This window comes from Meleagris gallopavo, chromosome 2, assembly GCF_905368555.1.
Source record: "Meleagris gallopavo chromosome 2, MGAL_WU_HG_1.1, whole genome shotgun sequence".
Taxonomy (NCBI): Eukaryota; Metazoa; Chordata; class Aves; order Galliformes; family Phasianidae; genus Meleagris; species Meleagris gallopavo.
In genome coordinates, this window is record NC_139405.1 from 51702072 (window position 1) to 51726625 (window position 24554).

Below are 24554 nucleotides of genomic sequence, written 5' to 3' on the forward strand. Positions count from 1 at the left end.
AAAAAACACCAACCAGTCAGTATTTCAAAGACAACGTTTTCCTTTAACACTAAGAGAATTTAACTGAGGAGATTAATGTATAAGCTAGGAAGAACTAAGCATTTATATATGTATTTGCATACACATCTTGGATAATTTGCACAATATTGTCATTACACAAAAAACTAAAGAAAGCAAATCATTTTAAGTTTGATGCTCAGACTGAAGTGGCTGTCTTAAAGCAACACAAATGCAGACAAAAGGTATTATTCAATATTGCTAGTATTTTGTTAAGCAATATTATCCCCAAATCTAAATTTAGAGACTATAATAAAATATCAGCAAACCTTACTAAGAGTAATCCATGTCTCCCCATCTTACAAAAACACTTGTTCATTCAAATATTGCTGAGCTATGCCTTTCTCTCATAACTTATTCTTTCACTCCCAAGAATATGAAATTTCAACCTTTAAAACAAGAAGCTTACTGTGCCATTCTTGCAGACTGCAGCATTATCTAGGTAGATGTAACCGCCAATAATATTTAATTGGACTCGCAAAAGAACCACCAGCATACAGGTACTATAGACAGCTACAATGCTTCTTGTGAAACCTTGAGGAGAGACAACAAAGCAATTTCAAAGTCAAGGAAATAAGGGTGAGTCAAGAAAGGACCGTGTTCCCAAGACTCGAGAAGTACTGACGCTTTTTAAACACACAGCAATTTCTCTCATTGGTTGTCTCAACACATATTTTCATAAAACATGCCCCAAATTACCATGAGTCCAATATGTGCAGGAGCATCTGCTGAAGCATTACTCCATTTTAATTATTGCATCATAAAATATTCCGAGTAGGAAGGGATGCACGGAGATCAGAGTCAAACTCCCGGCCCCAGAAAGGATCATCTATAAATCAAACCACAGATCTGAGACCATTGTCCAAACGCTTCTTAAACTCAGGCTTGTTGTGACCACTTCTCTGGGGAGCCTGTTCCAGTGCCCAAAAGTCTCATATATTGCTCCAGAAGGTGTACCCTGTAATAGTGCTGTCAGATTCTCTTTGTATCTTAGGCCAGAAAACACATAAAGTATGTTAACCCTCACACAACTAAGATACAGAACGTGTAACAGCAGTTATGGGAGAAAAAAAAGTTACCTACAGCAGATGTAACCAAAATCAGGGAAGCAGTGGTGGTAGGGATAACAAACGGCAGTAAGAAATCAGAAGTATTAAATAATAATAATAATTTTAAAGTTGAGTGATTTTTCACTACATAATTATCTGACTTCACTGTTATTCCTTCCCTCCCACTTCTTGCACCAACCAATATATAAAATGATGAACCAAAGGGTTCATATAACTTTTGCTGTGGTGGCGACCTCAACAGGCTTGAAAAGATAAAACTGTTGGCTCTGCGAGGGCTGGAGTACATTACTGAGAGCTGTTTTCTGCTATGTTCAGAATTGAACTTTGTGAAAAACTAGAACTGATTTTTCTGTGGTGGTACAGGAAGTCCTCACAAACTTTTGTTGAGCAGGATAACATATGAGGGCCAATAAAATCCTTCACATTGGTTTTTGAGCATCTGCCTTCCATGGGTAATATGAAAAAGTCCTTAATAAGGAAATTTTGTGAGGGAGCGTGTGAGAAACTTGCTCAGTAGTGTGTTACACTATCTTTGTACCTACTGAAACAACAACTTATTCTGGTGTGAAGTGTGCACTCTGAACGGTATGAAAGTCATTTTAAAATTTGTACTAATTATTATGTAGATGGAATCATTTATTTACACTTACTTATTATCTTTAAATCCTCCCATATTTCTAACTTGTTTGCTGGCCTGTGGGGAAAAATAAATTGAAATATCAAGCATTGTATATTTTCTCTGGAAATTAATAAACACATTAGGTAAAACGTCAGTGTTCCAAGGCAATTTCATTTAACTACTATAATTATTTACTTCATTCAAGAAAACAGTATACAAGCAATGCATGATGAAGTCACAGAAAAGATACTCAAATTTAAATGTTTAAATACAGTATTTATTGATATCGTTTACTTACATTTATACCATCAATTTTGAGTTCCTGTACTAAGCAGTCAGAAAAAACTCATGGATTGTACACAAAGTAGTTTTTCCTAGGACCTTGATTGTGCATATATTTAACACAGACTTCAGGTCATTAGGGCTTTCTGTACCCACCTGTGCATAATAAGCAAAGGATCTATCCTCCTTGCTTAGGAGATTTACCATTGCCTGACTTGGTTTTAAAATATTGATTTGGTTATCTAAAAACAAAGCAATTGTGACCATACATGGAAAAGAAGTCTACCCATATAAATGCCGTAAACTTAAGGGTTTTTCTTCCACTGAAATATACTTACCTTTTGGTCTGTCTGATTTCTAAGATAAATATCCTCTGCAGACAAAAAGCAAGAATACAGATGGTACAGAATTACAGAATACCCCAACCTCAAAAGGACCCACAAGGATTCTGAGTCCAAGCCCTGGCTCTACACAGGATCATCCAAACTTGGTGCCTTGCCCACTGCCCTGAGCAGCTCGTTCCATGGCCACACTCTCTGGAGAAGCAGCTTTTCCTGACACCCAGCCTGTCCCTCCCCTGACACAGCTCCATGCCATTCCCTCGGGCCCTGTGGCTGTCACAGAGAGCAGAGCTCAGAGCTGCCCCTCCGCTCCCTGTGAGGAGCTGCAGCTGCCATGAGGCCTCTCCTCAGCTCCTCTGCTCTGGGCTGAGCCAACCAAGGGAGCTCAGCTGCTCCTCATACACCTGGCCCTCCAGACACTCCACATCTTTGTAGCCCCTGGATGCTCTAGTAGTTTGATGTCCTCATACTGTGGCACCCAAACCTGCACCCAGTGCTGGAGGTGAAGTCATACAGTGCAGAGCAGTGCAGGACAGCCCTCCCCTCACTCAGCAGCAGTACCCGGCCTGCTGCATCAGGCTACGGCCGCCCCTTGGCCTGCCCGGGCACACTGCTGGCTCAGATTCAACTTGCCTGTTTTCCCTGACTGCATGCATAGATACATCTGAACTAAGACCTATGACCCTATGACGTATTTAGGACTAGTAAAGAGACATGATTTTAGCAATGCAATAGCAGACGTAAGAGCAAGCTAACCACCCAAGAGTTTTATTCAGCCCTTCTCTCACGTTAATCAGTATCAGTAAGTAATGTCTACAGTATCTCATTGTGGAGGAATCAATTTGCAGAAGTAACTTAGGGAAACATTTGGTAATTTTGGGGGATCAGAAGTAACACTTAAATATTTAGCGCACACAGTACAGATCAACCAGTTCTTAGATTTTATAGTAATCTAGTTAATAAGAAATATAGACTTTTCACAGGCTCAATCAACCATAAAGCAATGCTTTTATCTTTCTGAAACACATGTACTTTAGCATCAGTTTGACCATTTTATCAGTCACACAGATAATTTTTCAGCTCACTGCCATTAAGTAATGCAAACAAATTGGCATTATAAACTATTAAATCTACAACTCCAGAAAGAAGAAGCAGATTTAAAATAGAAAAAAAAAAAAAAAAGATAGAAGAGAGAGAAGAATCCACAGCACTTCACTTTTTACAAGCAAAATCAACAGTTTTAACTCATTCAAAAGCCAAACAAAGACTTTAAAAAGATACAGTAATATTTCTGTAGATGAAACACATGACAAGACTCAATATGAAAAGCCTTACATACAAGCAATATACTTTCTATGCCAAAAGAAGACAGGACAGCGCACCAACATGAGCCAAATGCATTTGTATCTATTGAGTCAAAATACATTTTACAGTAAAAAAAATACTTTTTTCTTTTTACAAAGTCTTTTCTCACAACATAAGGCAACAATCAGTTAACAGCTTAAGACTGCAAGCATTAAGCCCAAAGTGCCTAACAGTGGCTTAATGGAAATAGATTTTTCAGTCTTCATCTACTACTCAATTTTTATTTTGCATTCCTTTACTTAGAAAAGCAGAAGCGATGCAGATAGTAATACAAACATAAAGAAAGTTTTGGAATAAGGTTTGTGATGAGTAAGTGGAGATATGCAACATCTGCAAGACTACAGCAGCAACTACTTTCCCCACCTCATTCAATCTCACTGATTTGAGAAGGTTAGAACAGACAGACAGAACAAGAGCACTGGTAACCTTGTGTGGTGCTCACTTTTTAAAGGTTTACCTGGAAGGCTGAAGAAGTCAGTCTGCCCATACTCCCAATCTATTCCTATCCTCCCCAAATTAGTAAAATAATGTAAAAAGGTTTTAAATTTAAGGAACTGAAAGGATTTTAAGTTAAAGGACTTCTCATAGATGATGAAAGAAAAAGACTGTATATTTACAGATGCTAAAGATGAATGTGTCTGTATCTACTCTTGTATAGGCAACAAGAGCAACACTGGAAGGGTCCAGAGCCATGTGATTAATCTTCCAAAATCAAAGTGAAAAGAAAACAAATTTATACCTTTGTGTACAGCACCTGAATGCAAAGCTTCTTGAAAAGCTCTCTTTAAAGTCTGCTCTGCAGCCTCATTTCATGATCTGTCTGTCCCAGCCCCTTCTCTACCCTTCAAAAAGTTCAAGCATCTATTTAGAACTTCCTCTGCATAAGTCAAAAAAGGAAGCACAAACTCTATTGTAAAATACATTCTGCATGTAACCAATACTTTAAACACACACACGTTTGTTTGTTCTCAGAAATGCATAACAAGTATCAAGAAGTCCCTTCATCATTTCTGCTGGGATTACTGGAACTCAGAAGTCTGCTTCTGTATCCATAAACTGCTCCAACTACTTTAACAAATTGGCTATATTTTGATCAAAGAATGCATGCTACAGAGAATAAACAAGGCCACTACTTGTCTTGGACATGGAATAAGAGACTATAGATATAAGTGGACTATTCTGCTGTATAGTCCAGAAGACAAATCTGGTCATCCACAACATCCCTTATTCATTCAGGTTAATTTTCATTAAGTAGAATTCTTACTATGGGAAGTACATTAAATATTCCATACAATCTAACTTTTTCCAGTTACTTGTCATTTGTGTTAACTATCATTCAACTACAGTACCCAGGTTCTCACATCACGTATCACAAAACCATTATTTAAGCGTAATTCTCATTCTAAATATCACATTCTGTCAGGTTTGTGGGGGAGTATTTGACTGGAAAAAAAGTCAGTGATGGGATTGCCAATTTATTAAATGCTGGACAGTTGAAGTTACAGCTATATGAATAAGTTAGCAGGAGCTAAACAAGGAAGGTAGTCTTGGGGGAGTCAGAAATCCTATGCTAACAGCCTACAATAACACTTTTACTCCTTCAATGCCAAGCAGCTTTTAAGGTATGCTATTACACACTTTATTTAATATGCCACTCGTTCTTACAGTTATAATGAAAACAAAGGTGTTTTCTGACATGGAGACATTTGTCTTAAAGCATGACATGCCTCTATAACTTCTTATAACTCACGTCCATTTCTAAAATCATTTCAGATACCTTTCACTACCAATCACATCTGATCTCAATAAGATGACATAAACATTTTCCCAAATAAAAACAACACAGTTAAGATACTCTATTTAAGACAAAGTACTTATAGGATCTAATCTTCCCTTAAATAGAGCATTTTAACAAAAATCATGGCTCTCACTGAAACATCTGAAAATGGTAAATATCTCCTGTGAAGTTTGGAGAATGCTATACATACCTATCAAACTACATCTAACATGACAAAATATTTATATAGTGATTTCAAAATACCTTAAGACTACTTATTCAACAGGACACAGAACAGAAATCCTGCACACTCTCTACATTATAAATACATCATTTGGAAAAAAAAAAAATATCAAAACAAGTTATCTTCAATATAATGAAATAATCTTACCTATTTTTAAGAAGAGATGTGAGACTCTCAGAATTTAACTGATGCATTAAGGCATCCCTCAATGTAGGGAGCATTGACAGCACTGTTATTAAAAGAAAAAACAAAAATATAAACCAAAATTTTTCAACATACAAGTAGTATCATTAATCCATACCCCACTCTCACTCAACAGCTGCTACACTGTGTTGGTCCTATTTGCTCTGCATGCAAAGCTGGGAGGATAAGCAACCTAGGAACTCCTGTAATTGCCCAGCACATCTCCTACCAGTTTGGATAAAATGCTGCCCTTACATGGCTACATGGCTACTCCTGACTCTGCCTGCAGAAATATGCTCACATCCTGCAGTATCTGTGTACACACACCTTCACAGAATCACAGAATCACAGAATCACAGAATTGTAGGGGTTGGAAGGGACCTCTAGAGATCATCGAGACCAACCCCCCTGCCAAAGCAGGTTCCCTACACCAGGTCGCACAGGTAGGCGTCCAGGCGAGACTTGAATATCTCCAGAGAAGGAGACTCCACAACCTCCCTGGGCAGCCTGTTCCAGTGCTCCGTCACCCTCACCGTGAAGAAGTTCTTACGCACATTCGTGCGAAACTTCCTGTGCTGCAGCTTATGTCCGTTTCCCCTCGTCCTGTCTCCACGTACCACTGAAAAGAGACTGGCCTCACCACTATGGCCGCCACACCTCAGATATTTATAAACCTGGATCAGGTCCCCTCTCAGTCTTCTTTTCTCAAGGCTAAACAGACCCAGTTTACTTAGCCTTTCTTCATAGGGGAGATGCTCCAGGCCCTTCACCATCTTTGTGGCCCTCCGCTGGACTCTTTCCAAGAGATCCCTGTCTTTTTTGTACTGGGGAGCCCAGAACTGGACACAGTACTCCAGATGAGGCCTTACCAGGGCAGAGTAGAGGGGGAGGATCACCTCCCTCGACCTGCTGGACACGCTCTTCTTAATGCACCCCAGAATGCCATTGGCCTTTTTGGCCACGAGGGCACACTGCTGGCTCATGGCCAACCTGTCGTCCACCAGGACGCCCAGGTCCCTCTCTGCAGAGCTCCTCTCCAGCAGCTCATCCCCCAGCCTGTATTGGTGCATGCAATTATTCCTCCCTAGGTGTAAGACCCTACACTTGCTTGTGTTGAACCTCATCTGGTTTCTTACTGCCCAGCTCTCCAGCCTGTCCAGGTCTCGCTGAATGGCAGCACAGCCTTCAGGCGTGTCAGCCAATCCTCCCAACTTCGTATCATCAGCAAACTTGCTGAGGGTGGCCACTATATATATATATAGAAGAATAATCAGTGAAAATCCACACTGTTGTATTTCTCCAAATAGGAAGAAAAGATCTGAGCGTTTTTCTGTTTGTTTTTGTTTCCTCCATCCCCCCCAGTAAGAGAACAAAGGAAAGGTACATTTTAAATAAAGGAAAGCTGGTGGGTGATGATGTCTGACTTCCAAAACATCCAAGTTCTAACCCACCGCTATATGATGGGAACAAGAAATGGTAAACAAAAGCATTTGCAGAACATGATAAACGCTACAAATAAAATATGAAAAAGTCTTGGCAAAAAATGCATGCTGCCACACAGAACATATTTTGTATAATTAATGGCAAATAAAGGCTTAGTCCTTGCAGTAGTCAATACCAGCAGTCAATACCAAATGGAAAAAGATAATAAAGAAATACAAATTGCTCAGAGTAAACAAAGTGCACAGAAACCATTTGCAGTCATTTCAAGAGGAAAAGAAAACACTGCCCAATCTGTGTTGCAGAAATAGTTTTGAAAAGTTTGTGTTCAGACTCATGTCCTCCCAAATGCAGAGAAATTCTAGAATAACATCACTACCATTTTTGGTACCTTGCAGTTGTTCAAGTGTAGGGAATTACACAAAGATATGCCTCTTATTTGCAAATAAAAATTATCCTCTGAGATCTCTGTTTTACTAGCATGTGCTACAATGAATAAGGGAATTAATCCTGCAGTAAATTCTGAGTGCTGCTTCACACATCCATGTGACGTGCAGTTGAGGGCAATACAAGAAAGGGTCTTGAACTGATAAATCCTACAGGTTACATAATAGAAGAGTGTACTCAAACCAAGGATTAGGATGACCCCTTGAAATCTCTTCAATCCTCTGTTCCTCAGATTTAGTCAGAAGACATAAGATGACTATAGTTTATACACTATTACTTAGTTAAGACTTTGAATTCACTTTCCTTTCTTAATCTTATTAATCCTCAAATAATTCCACTTCTCAGGAACATAAACTATTTCCTTATCTTACCTGTCATATTGCATGTCCTCTGATTACTCTCAAAATGATATTGCCTTCGTGCTTGGGCGATGTATTCAGCTGCCTCTCGTTCTTGGATTTCTCTGATTTTCTTCTGCCCATATTTCCCCAGTAAATAGACCCCTAAAGAGAGATTTTCAGATTACAAACTGCTTTTAAAGTGTGAGCAAAGCCCCTTTCAGCTCCTTTCATTGGCTTAAACCCATAAGGGTACAAAGTGATTTGAGAGGAGATATGTGGGTCTCAAGTATTTTAATAGTAATTAGCAAATAGCATCACTACTCCAATTTTGAATTCAGTTCCATTTTTAGGTCATTAAAACATCTCAGTATATTCTCCAAAACTACTATCACTATTTCAAAAGGTTTGTCAACTTTGTGCCCTAATATTTATGGTCACACACACAAAAAAAGTTATTCAATTCATATTGGCAGCATGTTTCTCAATCTGCAATTGCAAACCAGACCAGTTTGGAACAATCATGATCACTTCCATTTTTTTTTTTAATTTATGAGACTTTTGGGGAAACAAGTGAAAGTCAAGCTCTCCTGCTTCAACCTTCTGGCAGACTCAGCACTTGTCACGAATCACCCCATCAGATGCAAACTTCAGTGCTACGGCTTCCTCAATGTAAAGTGCAGTTTCACCACTGTAAACTCTTAACCAAAATGAGACTTCATAAATAACAATAATTTTGCTTTTAAACATAATCAATTCCTGCCAAGAATATGTATTTAGAACACAAACTTCAGGATGCTGATTTTCACAGTCTACTGCAACAGCAGCAATTGACTTGCTTAGTCTAAACAAATAGTTTTTGAATACAAGATTCTTCCAACCATATTTAATTCCACCACTTACTGCATTCAGACGTAACCATCTGTCCAAAAGACAAGCTTTGTTTCATTCCCCCCTCCTCCCCAAATAAACCATTTAACTCCAGGTTTTGTGACAGAAATATCACCTAGGATTAAAAAAAGGCTCTTCCCACACGTGCACATGGCGTGGCAGTCATGAGACAGTAAGAAGGAAACAACAAAAACCGTGTGCAGGCCCCTCAGTAATATGCAGGAGCAACACCTTCGTAAGTAAGATGGAGAGAGCCAGTTGCCTAACAGTTGGGCACTCTGCAGTAAACTGCCATGCGTCTCATGAGGGTCCAAAGTTGCACTAGCAGCCACCCAGCTTTCAATGCAATTGAGTGAGGCATTAGGAGTTCAATTTCCTCCCTCCTCCTCCGAACAAAGGTGTAACTTTGACCCATCACTAACTGATACTGCACACTCCAGCTTCGCCTTTAAGAATGCGATGCATACCAAGTTAGCTGAGGTAAAAACTGCATCATCCGCAGAGCTTAAGCAGAAACAATGAACAAAAAAAATGTTTTTGCATGTGAGCAATGCATGGATGCCAACTGCTCTCCTAAATGCCTCAAGTTGTTTGCAGGGCTTGATGCTGTGCTAGGGGAATTCCAGTCCTGCTCTTGCAGCTTTATGAAGATGAACACTTGCACGAGTTACTGCTGCATGCAAATTTCCTGACTGAGGGGTATTTCAAGGAGCTGCCTGCCTGGGAGTTGCGTGTGTGCTCACGTTTTGCTTTAGAAATGCTGTATCTGTATCAATATAAAGAAGAGTTGGGAGCAGGACCAGAGCAAGCCACATCCTAACAACTGCCATAAAGCCAGCATCAGCTATGATAATTGCAAGGAATTAAAATGATGTTTTGAAGATTTCTGTTGTTAAGAACAAGCAAAGGAAACGTCAACTTTTTACAATGGCTAAAATATCTCCATTTTACTTCTCAGTAGGAGACAGGAGGTCAGCAGTAAGTGGCAGCGGCAGCATTTGCTCATATCTAATTAGCTAACAGTTGTACAGATAGATCTTCATACATTACCTTTCCCATATGTCCCATACAAAAGCAGGAATGAAGAAAATTCAGCAATAATGAGACTGCTCAAAGGATCATTTCTATGGAAACCTATCTCCACCTTCATTAATGTGGTTCAGCATTTCTGAAGCACACAGGTTCAGAGAAGCAGATTAGTGGTACAAGGAAGGATTACATCTACTGACATCAATGCATTCAGGTATGGGAACGTCAGCAGGATCTTGAACTACATTTCCTATTGCTCTGTAATTGGTCTACAAAGTGAAACACATACACTGCCTGACCTACAACACATGCAACATTTGGGTCTATAATATGTCTCCTGTGGGAGCAATGTATCAGTCAGAGAATTGAGAGAAACATGCTCCAGTTTACCACTGCTGTATAGTTTCTTCCCACCTAGATAGAAGTAATGGAAATAGCTTACAAAATCCACAGGCTCTTACACATTCACGACAGTGATTTCAAACCAGTTGGAGATTTCTCACATCACTAAGTAATGACTTTCGCCCCAAGCCTTTTCCTTTTTTTCCCCTCCAGGCTGGATGTGGCTCTGGGCAGCCCGGTTTAGTGATTGGCAACCCTGCACATAGCAGGGGGGTTGAAACTCCATGATTATTGTGGTCCTTTTCAACCCAGGCCATTCTGTGATTTTATGATTCTTTCTTCACAGGTGTAACTAGTAACTAGGAGGCATCAAGTTTCAGGAAATCTTACAAGTCTATGTGATCTTTACCCCGCTGTCACACTTCCCTCAAAAAAAAAATAAAAAAAATAAAAATAAATAAAAAAATAAAAAAATAAAAAAACCTTCAAGAATTTCATTTTGTAGAAATTCTTGTGCTGACACACACAAGTCTGCACTCTTCCAGAACACCAATAGCTCCACGTGTTGTGATTTGTTCTTACATATAAGTAAACCACACATCAGATGACACACAATCATTCTGTTACGGTTAAAAAAGTACTTTTAAAATAGGGAAGCACCAAAGCCTTACTCTGTTGGCACCACAGACTTCTATCAGAACTCACCGAATGCCTTTGCTCTCACTCACAAACCAACACAACCATCCCAGGTAAGAAGACAGACTTCTGAACCAAAATGCTCTTTCTGCAAGTTGAAGGTTGCAACAGATGAAATTGAGTAACAATTAATTCACTGTTGAAATCAGAACTGCACACTTCAAACACATCCTGCACTTGCTCTTCTACACCACTGAGATAATGACAACAGTGAAGCATTTTGTAATATCCAACGCAATCTGCACTGAATGCCAAGCACTGAAATAAAAGCCACTTTAAATCTACTTGACCAGTAAGAACGAATGGATGCAATATGTCCTCACAGCTGAGACATGTGAACTCTTTCTCTCTGTTTTAAGTAACACTTCTCATGAGTTTGAACTTTGAACCCTAGACTTCACTTACCTCAGGAGATTTAAGTCTAGAACTAGAGGGAATGGCTTCAAGCTGTGCCAGGGGAGATTCAGGCTGGACATTAGGAAATTCTGCTTCTCTGAATGAGTGGCCAGGCACTGGAATGGGCTGCCCAGGGAGTTGGTGGAGTCACCGACCCCGGAAGTGTTCAAGGAACGTTTGGATTTTGTCTTGAAGGACATGGATTAGTGAGTACTATTGGTGATAAGTGGATGGCTGGACTGGATGATCTTGAAGGTCTTTTCCAACCTTGGTGATTCTGAGAAGTCAATTTACTTTATATTGTTAAAAGAATAGACCCTTGAAGAATGGGTTCCTATGAGGCCTTCCCTAAGTTCAGGTGCTCTCAATAAAAGGGGAAAATTCACCTATTTCAGTTGCTTTTCTATCCGTTTGAGCACTTATCATGAGTTTTGCAAAAGATTTTTCTGCTTATAAGACAGAACGTAGGGATTCACAAAAACTGCATTAGGAATGATACCCACCAATAACACACAAGGAATTTGTCTCAGTAAGCAGAGGCACAAGTACCAACTCGTGATTCAGTAATTCACTGATAAAATATTGCACCAGTAATAATGCAGGGACTCTTCTGTACTATCTAATGAATAATTAAATACTCACAGCACTCTGCCCATGAGCCAAAGACTTAAAATCCTTAGGCTTTTGTGATGCCATGTTTTCCCTTGTAACTTCTGCCTTCCCAGCCAACTGCAATTACAGCTCTTAAGAACAACACACCAGAAATTACATATTCTAGTCTCTGACATTACATCAGCAGATGAGCTGATTTTTCAGAAGCGCAACAACTTTATTTTTTTTGTGTCTTTTTTTTTTTCCCTTAGGTCTGGCCACACTTTAAATGACTTTGATTTTGTCCCTGATTTTTAGTTAGTTAGTTTTTTTTTTTTAAATATACTTCATCCAGTCAACAGCATTTCAGCGAAAGTGGTGCTATGTGAACAGCACCAACTGTCAGGAAAAAGCTGCAAGTTGGTGAAACCAGGATGGTTCCCAGGCTGGCAAAGGGCCATTTACATGTGATGAAATCAGGATTTCAGGGTGGCAGGACTACTGAGAGCTATCAGCTCTACTATACCTGCTTTCCCAGTCAAACATCAATCCACACTTCCAACTGAGGCTGGAGAACCCATGCTTTCTCTATTCCCATTTGTCTGCCTACTATTCTCACAAGGACAGTGGAAGGTGAGGGGAAACAGCTGGCAGGTTACAGTTTGGCACATTAAAGTAAGCCTCATTAATTTACTATGGTGGCTGCTGGCAGAGAGGCTCAAACAGGTAAACATAACCTTCTTTTGTGTTTGTGAAGTCAGAAAGCCAGCAGGAAAGGGGCAAAGCAGTTTGACAGTGAACACCATCTAACCGAATATCGTGCACCGATCAGAACTCTTTGGAAAAACACAGAAGGAATCCGTGCTGGAAGGGTGCAGAGGCCACAGTTGAGGCGCCTGAAGTACATCCACTTCACCCCCCCCAAAAGGCCTCACCTGAATCAAACACAACAGAGAGAGACAAAATGCACTACAAAAACCCTGCAGCCCTCAGAACACTGAACTGCTCAGACAAGTTCCTGTGGGCACAAACAAATCAAACGCTCCTTAGCAACTCTGCGATCTTTAATTCTGTGCCATTTGCATAAAATATATGGAGATCTGATGACTGAGCGTGCAAAGACTTGGCCGTGTCGTTTGAGAAACACCTCACCTCCGCCAAGAAAACACAGCGTGGCGTTTTATCGCCACAGAGAGACAGGTCCCAGGTGTTCCTTTAAATCTAATCCCACTCGAACTAATCTCGTAATAACTCACAAAGAAGAGCCTACCAGACCGTGCCCCCGTGGCTTAGACGGAGCTCTGAGGGAAGAAGCACGGCTCCGACAGCCGCTCTCACAACCCCTCCTCCACCGCTACCCCGCGAGCTGTGGCCCGGGCCGGCCAGGCTGCACTCGGGGAGCGGAGGGCCCCCGAGGAGGGAGGGCCGCGGCTCCCCTCGCCGCCACAGAGCCCCTTCGGCCGCGCCGCGGGCACTCACCGCCAAGGAAGGTGCCGAGGACGAGGCATTTCTTCTTGTGCCGCTTGAGAAAACTCCAGAGCGACCGGAGCATCCTGCGCGCCCGACACGGCCGCCCCTCGCCTCCCTGCGTCGGCGGAAGGGGCGGTGGCAGCGGCCCCCGGCGGAGCCCTCGGCGGCCCCGCCCGCGGTGCCTCCCCGCGCGGCCCCCCGGAAACAGCGCCCGCGCTCCGTCGGGCCGCCATGGAGGAGGACGAGGCGGCGTGGATGGAGCGGGCCTTCCGCATGGTCAGCGCGGAGGGGAGCCGGGACGGACGGACGGGGTGGGGCCGTTCCGCGTCCCCGCACTAACGTTGCCCCGCGCCGTGTCCGTCCGCAGGCTCAGGAGGCGCTGGAAGCCGGGGAGGTGCCCGTCGGCTGCCTGCTGGTGTACGACGGCGAGGCGATCGGGAAGGGTAGGAACGAGGTGAACGAGACCAAGAATGTGAGTGAGGCGGGGCGTCGCGGTCTGCGCGCTCGGCGGGGGTCGGGGAGCGAAGGCGGGGAGGGGCTGAGGGCACCGCGATTTGCCGTGGGTCGCTTTTCAGACGGGTTGTGAGTGGGCCTGGGCAGCTTGGCGGGCGCTTGGGGAGACGGACGGCTGCCGGGCCTTCCGCTTCGTACTGATAGGATCATAGGATCGCTTGATCCTCGTCCAGCTAAACACCTCCATACTGACAGAGAGAATCCGTAAATGAGGAAAAGTCTCTGTTTGGAAGGTGAGGGAGGAGACAAGGACTTAGGAAACTGGATAACTAACAAAACCCCACATCTTGTTTACGGAAATCATTCCTTTGGCAAAGTTGAGTACCTTTGAATTTTAGACCTGATGCTTGCAATTTTAGCCCTAATCATAGGTCTTGTATGTGCTAAGAGGCCCATTAAAATCAACAGGGATCCTGGAAGATCTGTGTAATTGGATCTGAGTGCAGGATCTGGCTGTAATTTGTAGTTGATGCATCTAATCTCAGGGTGTAATAAAAAGTGAAAATGAATCTTTTGAGTTGGTTAAGCCTCACCTGGAGTACTGTGTCCATGTGTGGGGTCCTCAGTACAGGACAGACATAGACCTGTTGGAGTGTGTACAGAGAAGAGACACAAAAATGATCCATGGAATGGAACACCTCTCCTATGAGGACAGGCTGAGAGAGCTGGGGCTGTTCAGCCTGGATAAGAGAAGGCTGCGAAGTGATCTGATAGTGGCCTTTCACATCTAAAGGGGAGCTATAGGAATGAAGGGGACAGGCTCTTTAGCAGGGTCTGTGGTTACAGAACAAGGGGAAATGGCTTCAAGCTCAAAGAGAGCAGGTAGATTTAAACTAGATATAAGGAAATAATCTTCTACAGTGAGGGTGGTGAGGCACTTGAACAGGTCACCTAAGAGGTGTGTTCGATGCCTCGTCCCTGGAGGCTTTCAAGGTGAGGCTGGATCAGGGCCTGGACAACCTTATGTAACTGTGATGTCCCTGTTCATTGCAGGGGAGTTGGACTGGATGGCCTTTAAAGGTCCCTTCCAACTCTAAGGATTCTATGATTCTGCATTCAAAAATGTACCACTCAGGACAAATCTAATTCCTGTTATAGGACATCCATAGTGTATTAAAATAGTTTTGATACAACTCAAGAATGTTGTTGGCAAATAAGACATATATTCTTGGTAAATCAAGTGTAAACACCATGGGCAAGCAGACACTTCTTGGGAGAACTGTGCCAGAGATATCAGTGCTGTATATAAATCATGTGTTTATAAATGGCCAGAACGTAAGTAGTGAGGCTGGTATCAAAATTATGTAATCAATATAAATGTATTAAGGAAGCTTTCAGCCTTTTTTTATGTGAACACCAGGGTTGCCTGTAAGTGTGTACGTAAATCCAAATAGCCTGATTTCAAAAATTCCAGCTGCATTTTGGAAGCCATCAGCTGCTAGTATCATATCATTGAAAGGCAGGCCATTTCTGTTCCTATTCAGTTTATGTTTCAACTCTTTTGAGGCTTAATTTCATAAATATTTAAACCATAGTGATTAGAAATGCTGAATACTTGTTGCTTCCAAATTTCTGATCATACAGTTATTTTTTCCATATAGTCTAAAAGAAAATGTGAGTTTGAAAGTGGCATTTACTGGGAAATGTGGGTGTATCAGTTTTCTCCTGGCATTATTTAGCAACAAACCATTGAGGCAATTCCATCAGACATCACAGATTTGTCAAGTTCCACTTAAAGTTCTCATCTCAACTCATATTGCAGGGCTTCTCCAGAACATCCTTCCTTAAGTGGCTAGAAAACATCTGATTTCCAGTTCAAACTTCTTACAGTCTGTTTATATGTCTCTATTCTTGTGCCAGCATAGGATCATAGAATACATAGAGTTGGAAGGGACCTTTAAAAGTCATCCAGTGTCCAACTCCTCTGCAGTGAAGAGGGACACCACAGCTATATTGCGTTGCCCAGGGTCTGATCCAGCCTGGCCTTGAATGTCTCCAGAGACAGGGCATCCACCACCTCTCTGGGCAGCCTGTTCAAGTGCCTCACCACCCACACTGTAAAAGACTTTTTCCTTATATCCAACTTAAATCTACCTTCTTTAAGCTTGTAAACAATGTTCTTTGATTTACACAGCTTGGATGTGTTTAAAGTCATACCTTCTTTGGGCTTTTGTTTTCCCCTCTTTTCCCCAAGCCTTTCAGAAAACTGTTTCTATATTTGCATTCATTCTTATTTTTCTCCTGTACATCCATTCCAGCTTTGATTCACCTTTCATGAATTCTGTTAACCAGACTATGTTTTATTCCAAATGGACTTTCTATTATGCCTTGATTGATAGCAGCAGTATTTCCCACTCTTCCTAGAAAAAATCTGCCCATTTTCTCTGGAGCTGCCTTTGTCTTTAATGCTGTTTTGTTATACTTTGTGTTCTGTTTTCTCTCTACTCCTGTCCCTAAAACCATCCGCTTCTTGAGTGATACTCTGACCCTGTTTATTTTTATCACATCTCTCATCACACACTGGTAGCTTGTGTAGCTTATATTATGTAGGCATTTCTCCGATTAATGCCCATGTCCCAACTGGAAAAAAAAAAAAAAAAAAAAAAAGAAGAAAAATGATCTTTGAGCATCATTGCTGATAGGTTTTCTCTGGGCAGGTATTTACCTTCCCAGTTTAATTTCTCTTCTTTGCTTACTTTTGTATTCATTTAACTCTGCAGTCCTTCCCTACAATTATTCCCTTCTTAGGAATCAAATCGCCACGAGGCTTTATGTCAAATAAAGTCCCTGTTTTCTCCTTGAGTAAGACCTTCCTCTGTTCTAAGGGACTGCAGTTAGGTGCAGGCAGTGTCTTCTTTATGCCTTCTTTTATCCTGTTCCTAATCTGCTCATCTTGTCCAAAAAATGTAGTTGCTAAAAGCTTTCAGATTTTTTCAGTCTGTCTCTTATTACCCTGCATACTCTGTTTCTGCCCTGTGTGTCCATTGCAAAACACACGAACATCTGAGATACTGCTTCTTACTCTGTGTGAGTAATTTTCAGAATTCCCGATCGTCATATCCTTCTGGAAAGTGTTAATATTGGATGATGTTTTTGTGTGTTTTTATTATTTTATTTATTTAGGAGCATGGCTGTGGCATCATCATTTCAAAACTATTAGATGTGTCATTACTTGTATTCATTGGGCAATAGTGCAACAAATGTCTGTGTAAGACACTGGTTTTCAACAGCCTGGCAATAAGTTCACATGCTGGTGCCAGCACTGTGTTCCCTTTGGCTTCTCCCACGTTTGCTTGCTTATTCACAGTCTTGCCTCAGACCAAACTTACAATTTCTCCCTTATAATCTATATGATCCTTCCCAACCTGAACTATTTTTTTAGTGTCTTTATTTCCACTTGTGATGCAATCATATGCTTGCCACTAAAGTGTTCTTTCGTTTATGCCATTTGTTGATACTTGCAGACTTCTCATCTTTGTTATCTCCTGTTGGGTCATTGTAGCACGTGTCTTTGCCCACGGCATCTTGCACATACAGTATGTGATAACTGGAATTGAAACACTGCTCACACTCTTACACTACTAATGAAGCTGCCAGACAAGACAGAACTTTGAGCACTAGCCTCCTTTGCTCTCACTTGTTAATTCTTGTAGGAGTTCTAGAAGGTAAGCTTTTCAGGGTACTTTTGGTATCTTTATTTGTCTATAAAAACATTTGGCTTTGCTTGGGGTACTCTTTTAATATCTCAAGGCTTTTTACCTGGTGACATCAGCTTAAAATAGTTCCTCCTTGAGATACCATCTGCCACTCTCTAATAGTTTTTCCCGTTTCTACTTTTACTTGCTTTTGTTGTCTTGACTTCAAAACAACAAAATTAAAAACAGGATTGGTGAATCAAAATGAAAATTGTCTTTTTTCATACGTTATTTTACACAGAGCATGTCATTAAGACACTATCTAGGCGTAGCTCAATTTAAAACCTTAAGACAGATCTATAAGGTCAGGTTTTTTTCCTCCAATATCTCGTCTTTAGGAATGACTGTTATAAGAGGCTTTAAGGAAGAAACACAAGAATTGAGAAAAGACAAGTGGAACCCTTTCCCTTGCACGTCCTTTCCTCTTCTGGAAGTGAACAGCTTTGGGACTTCCATAGCCCAAGACTGTGTCTGGATCATTGCTGCTGATGGCTGTCTGTGCACATATCCGCCACAAATCTGTCTAAACATTTTTTGAACTCTTTTATGTTGTTGGCTTCCATAGCATCCTGCTGCAGCGAGTGCCACAATTTAATTACTTGCTTGGTGAAAGAGTACTTCCTTCTGTTTGTTTGAAATTTGCTGCCTGCTAATTTCATTGGGTGCCCACTTGTGATGAGAAATAGTAAATCAAAATTTACTGTTTGTTTTTCCACATTTTTCATGATTTTTTAGAAATAGTTTTCTTTACTTGGAAAAAAATAATGGCTGTGTCTGATGAGTTAAGGGACATGCTCTAGTTAGTGTCTGTACGGACACTGTGCTGTAACTTGCTTACGCTTGCAGTTTGTGCTCAGGAGTTGAAAAGCCAATGTGGCATTGATGTATTTTCCTGATTTTAGGGGGACAAAATTAGAATAGCTTCAACTTACAGTCGTGTGTTACAGTGGCTTTAGTAGTTCAGAGGGATCAGTGTGCAAGAGTGCATTGTGTTTCATGTCTTCATAGGGTGTGTGCATGAAGACTTCAGCTGATGCACTCTCTTTGTTCGGCAAGGGAACCTTCATGGCAGCATTTCACTAGTAGCTCTGGAGGATTCACGTCTACATATCGATTCAGATCCATGTTTTTATTCTGACTAGGTTCATTACGATGGCAGTCCAGATCACAAATGCACTCATGGAATCAGTTTCTTGTCTGCTTACCAGGCCTTGGATTGTGTCTCACAGGTAGCAAACTCTTCCTTTCACAGAAGATGCACTTCTGGAGCATACCTAATGCACTCCAGCTGCTGATGGACACATACTCCATGCAACTAAACTGGAACTAATCCAGTGTGAACTCCCCTGCATTGATGTCAAGTCTTGCTCTGCAGATACACTCCTGTTGCAATGTGCTATTTGCTAATGTGGGCACAGGCAATATAAATCTCTATAGGAGTTTTAAAACATTTTAAAACAATATTAAGGTTATCACAATTCGATAGATGCGTGAGTCCTCTGCCATACAGTGTACAGCACCTTACAGTTATCCCCACTGATCGTCACAAGGCTAAAACATTAATGTAAATTCATGTATTGAGAGGAAGTTATTTAAGATCACACAAAGACATATTTAGCAGAGGTAAAAGTATACTTTGGATTGCTGAAGTCTTAGTCTAATTCATGGGTAAAAAACCTCCATTTTCCAAAGGAGATTAGAAAGGAGAATGCTGACAATCTTAATTCAAATAAGTACCAGGCTCTGTAACTGGAGAGTCCTTTCATATCTAGTGCTTTGTGATATTTTTTCTGTGAGATTTGACTGGCAAAGTACGCTGCTGCCTATTACATGAGAATCTTACTGTACATGTATGTATTACTGAGTGGCATTAAACTTCATACAGACTGAAAATACTGTGTGTACATTGTAGGCCAAGCAATTCCAGAAATACACAGAAGTTAATGTGCATTTAGAATACATTCATTCTGTGCAGACAGAGGAAAATCCTCGGAGATGGAAAGGTACCAAGTAGGAGCAGTTTCTTACTGTTGCCAGAGAAATTCACCCGGCAGGCATTCTTGGTCTTTGGAAGCAAGCTGTGGGCTATGTGAATTGTTGTAGTGGGCTTTGGATCTCCCTTTAACTGCAAGTAGAGTTTTCACGTCTCATCTTATGCTATGCTGGCATGACAGAGAGCTGCCTAAAAACAGGTAGAAGAAAAAAAAACTGGTTTGAGCTTGTGGATCTTGTATGTGCTGGGTTGAAGATTTCTCCTACAGCTGAGGCTACATGGAATTGAAAATACTTTCTCATGAAATCTCTTCTGCAGTTTGAACAAGCAGAGTGGTGTGCTTGAATTAGACTTCTCAAGAAAGTATTATCTTACATATTTCATAGAAGTGAAATTAATTGCACTATTGATAAATTAGATTATAAGATTAGATTGACCATTGTATCTTTGAATGAAGATTAATTTTATGACTTTCTATTCTATTTCCATTGCATCTGAACAAGTGAGATGCTGGAAGCTGTGTATCTATCCAAACTTAAAGAAAATGTTTCTTTTTATCTCCTAGGCTACTCGACATGCAGAAATGGTGGCAATTGATCAGGTCCTTGAGTGGTGCCAGCAACACAAGAAAGCTCACGAGGAAGTGTTTTCACACTCGGTATTGTATGTAACTGTAGAGCCTTGCATCATGTGTGCGGCTGCCTTGCGCTTGATGAGTATCCTTTCATGATATTCATGCTGGGAAACCGTCAGTAAAGGTGATAGTCATTTCGTAGTGAGCCCACAGAGAAGAGTTTGATAGTGTCAGGCAAAGCCAACAGGGGTACCTTACTGTATGAAAGTCTGTACCATCCTCCTTGTAGTGTATGGTAAATAACAAGAGTTTCAAGAGTGAAAGAGAAATGGTGCAACTACCACAACGATTTATCTTAAGGATAAGAATGGCCCGGATTGGAAGGTACCTCAAGGATCATGAATCTCCAACTCCCCTTCCACATGCAGGGCCCCCAGCCTCCATATCTAATACTAGACCAGGCTGCCCAGGGCCCCATCCAATCTGGCCTTGAACACCTCCAGGGATGGGGCATCCACAACCTCTCTGGGCAGCCTGTTCCAGCACCTCACCACTCTCACAGTAAAGAACTTCCCCCTGACATCCAACCTAAATCTTCCTCCTTCAACTTAAAACCATTTCCCCTTGTCCTGCTGTTATCCACCCTTTCAAAGAGTTGACTCCCCTCCCATTATAGGCTCCCTTTAGGTACTGAAAGGCTGCAGTGAGGTCACCCCGCAGCCTTGTCTTCTCCAGGTGAACAAGCCCAGCTCCCTCACCCTGTCAAGGATATAAAAATACACTTTAGAAATATGTTAGTACATAACATAGGATGATCTCAGTTCAGTGTTGGGTTTTGAACAGTGTTACATGGCTTTATATGTTTTGGGATTCACGTTTATCTTCTGAGAAACACTGAATGTACAACTTCAGCATTGCATCTTAGATTATTCAGAAGTTAATTTTGGCTTTAGAAGGGAGGAATTACAGTGCAAACTAACTTAGTTTGAAAAGTACAAGCACGTTTTAGTAAAATTTAATGAGTACTTGAATCAGGCTACTTTATGTCCTGCTTGCATTCACTTCATACCTTAACTCGTTCACATAAATTCCACGAGTTGTATATGGCTGTCGAAATGAGCGATTTGGAGGTTGTGGCTCAGTTTTGAGCATTTCCTCTGATGATATTGCAGACACAGGAGAACCATTTGAAGTAAGCTATAAAATGTTTTCCTTTGTTTTCAGCTAATATACTGTGCCTGGCCTGGTTAGTATGCTTTGAGAATATTATGGATCAGTTTAAGGGGACCCAGGTGGAAGAGGAGCAGATGTCAAGTACACTAGACTGAACAAGAAAACAAAAAATTAACTCCTTAGAGAAAACTGAGGGAAAGCCTGATAACAGTCATAAATTATTTAAAAGGATCTATCAGAGAGGAAAGGAAAGAATTATACTCATGGTACAAAGTAAGGAATAAATGTATCTAAAAGATGTGCATTACTTAGAACAGTAACTGTATTCTACAGAGGGAGAGAAGGAAAAAATTGTTTTAAGCTGCATACTGTACAAACATACAACAGAGATCAACTAACAGCAATTTACTAGGCTGTTGTTTTTTAGCTGAGCCACTGGAAGTGAGTGTATGATGTGTTTGTGTTCTCAGTCCATACATATATAAGGTGAAATGCATTACCTTAGATCTACTTCATATAGTTCAAATCTCAAAATAAACACGGGCTACAAAAGTAGCAGAGGAGATTTATTTTAGGCATGAGGAAGCTTTTCTGAACAATAAGTTTTACAAAATCACTGGAACGGTGTCTGGAGAGAAAGAGGCACCTTCCTCATTTAAGAAAGGTTGGGCAAGTGTTCAACAGAAGTATAGTATACATAATTGTAGACGGTTTATGGCATTATACTTACATACCTAAAGGCCTATGCATACATATGCATATGTAGAGATTAACTATAGCCTTACATTTATTAAGTTATAAACAACTGTAGATTATCCTGTGTTATACCTGAGTATTGACAAGAGTTTTTTTCCACACTTAACATGTATGATTTAGTGAATGTAAAAAATAATAAAATTCAGCATTGTAAATAAACACTAAAGGCTCAAGGCTCATAAAGAATTTCAGTCAGTGGACAGTACTCTTTGGCAGTCTACTATTAATGTCTTAAGCATCCTTCTGTCAGACTACCATCCGAATTAATTTGTAGAATCCAAACTGCAAGTGTTCATTTGCTGACAGCGGCATGTGATATTTAATTTTTCTATATGTTCAGAGGAAAAAAAGGGGAACATTCTTGTAACTTTTAAGTTACTAGAGAAATTATATACTCTACTGAGCCTCAACGTGGTATTTTTAAAATGTATTAGGAACCTGGAAAGGAAATTTTGTGACCTTCAAGTAGTTAAAGGCGCGCATTAAATTAGCAGAATAGACAGTACAGTAGAGTTTAGACAGTACAATTATTCTTTACTTAAGACATTATTGTGAAACATGGACTGTGTAATTCTCAGATTCTCACCATTGTAATTTGAACAGTGCATTGGTGGTTATCGTGCCAAAGACGCAGTGGAGATGTTAAAAGCTTTCTACAGACAAGAAAATCCCAATGGTAGGTTTCACATTAGCGGATCTATTTTGATCCCACAATGTAACTGAAGACAATGCTGGCACTCGTGTCTTGTAATTCACTTCTGATGTTTTTTCCCTGTTTCTTTTTTTGTAGCACCAAAATCAAAAGTACGGAAAAAGGACAATCGTAAGTAGTCCTACGGTGACAGGAGTTAGAGGTGTACAAAAACAAAAACGATACGTGAAGCTTTCTTCGGTGCGTTTCTTTCTCAGAATTGTACAGTCAAATAAAACTATATTAAGTGTGTTCTGTAAAGCATTTTTACTAATAAGATGCTGCCTTTTCCTACATCTCTATGTATGTCTGTGATTTCCTGTTATTATACATTCCCAAACAGAAGAATAAGTGACTGTTCATGAGTGAGAGGAAAATTCACAGTCCAGGTTGCATTGTTTACAGCCAGATGGATCCATTATAATGATGCCGTTCTGCACAGCACATTTTAGAGTATTTTCTTTCCTTCTGTCTGGAGAAGCATCTTGCTTTTCAAATGTTTGCTTAGGCAAGTAAGTAAATCTCTTGGAAGACTGCGTAAGACCTTCACAGTTTTTGTGTGTAGGTTGAGTCAAAAGGCATGTAAGGTACAGGACAGTCCTTGAAGATTTCAGATAACACCATTGTAGCAGTTCTTTTTGAACATTTCCTCTAGCATACACCAGATTTTCAAACAAGTTCCACAAAGTCATATAGACTACAGAAACATGTGCAAAATTTGTATATGCTACTGCTAATGAGCATAAGCAAGCACCGTTTGGCTTTTCAGAAAGCAGTGTTTTCATACAGAGTTGCAGAAGATGTGAAACCTCTCATGAATATTAGGATAAGAAATGCTTTATTGTTAAGAATCTGTTAAGAAGTTGGAGTTATTCCCAGCTTCTAAGTTGTAGTAACTGAAATGGGCACATACATAGGAAAACGAGAATGTGAAATTGGTAATAGTAAGAATGAAATGTCTGTGAGATGCTGTATCTCTTCCTAGTGCTGGTTGCTTTTATCTTTCCATGTACTTTGCTTGGCCATGCAATAATTTATAATCCAGAAGAGGGCCTTACAGTTCCACTAATGAATTAAGAATACAAGCTCAGTACAATCTTGATTATATTGCTCTTAGTGGATACTTACCTGTGGCTTAGAGTTGATATTTAGCATTTTAAGAAATGTCTTTTTTTATTTTTTAATGTGAAACAGTAGTTATAATTCTGTAACTACAGAAGTCAAGTACAATTAAACCTCTTGGATATTTCAAACAAGAATGCTCAGAAGTGTGTTTTTGTGTGTGTGTTTTTTTTTCTTAAAGAACATTACAAATATTATTTTGACACCATTGCTCCTAATAAATTAGAATTAGAATCACGTCTGTGACCTGTCCCACACTCCTGACCCAGTGACCATTACTTAGCAGTGCCCAGTACATTGCTCTCGAGTACTTTCCATAGGCAAAAGAAGTTATGACTTCAATTACAGATTCCTTTAGCTTCAGGGCTGCAAGGGCTCATGAAAAAGGCAGCTATGCTGGAGGAGTTGTTTAGAAAAAGACTATTTTTACTTATATGCAGTGACTTTTCTTGCAAATAA

At 40.5% G+C, this 24554-nt stretch overlaps 2 protein-coding genes across 3 annotated transcripts in view; one reads left to right on the plus strand and one right to left on the minus strand.

Annotated features, from left to right (window-relative positions):
* PEX3 (peroxisomal biogenesis factor 3) overlaps window positions 1-13991 on the minus strand; it is a 19391-nt gene extending 5400 nt beyond the window's left edge. The window contains exons 1-5 of one of the 2 annotated variants that reach the window (XM_085217160.1): window positions 13588-13748; window positions 8197-8328; window positions 5903-5984; window positions 1778-1821; window positions 467-591 (exon numbers count right to left, since the gene is read on the minus strand). In XM_085217160.1, the coding sequence (XP_085073286.1) occupies window positions 467-591; window positions 1778-1821; window positions 5903-5984; window positions 8197-8328; window positions 13588-13660 (456 nt within the window). In that variant the 5' untranslated portion in view covers window positions 13661-13748. Of the gene's footprint in view, window positions 1-466; window positions 592-1777; window positions 1822-5902; window positions 5985-8196; window positions 8329-13587 lie in introns of both variants that reach the window. The other variant, XM_085217161.1, reaches the window with a different exon arrangement.
* On the plus strand, window positions 13722-24232 carry ADAT2 (adenosine deaminase tRNA specific 2). Its single transcript, XM_085217163.1, has 6 exons — window positions 13722-13854; window positions 13946-14050; window positions 20345-20495; window positions 21439-21545; window positions 22886-22958; window positions 23073-24232. Exons 1-6 carry the CDS (start codon window positions 13810-13812, stop codon window positions 23111-23113), a joined length of 522 nt encoding a protein of 173 aa, XP_085073289.1. The 5' UTR covers window positions 13722-13809; the 3' UTR covers window positions 23114-24232.
* The last annotated feature ends 322 nt before the right edge of the window (window positions 24233-24554 follow it).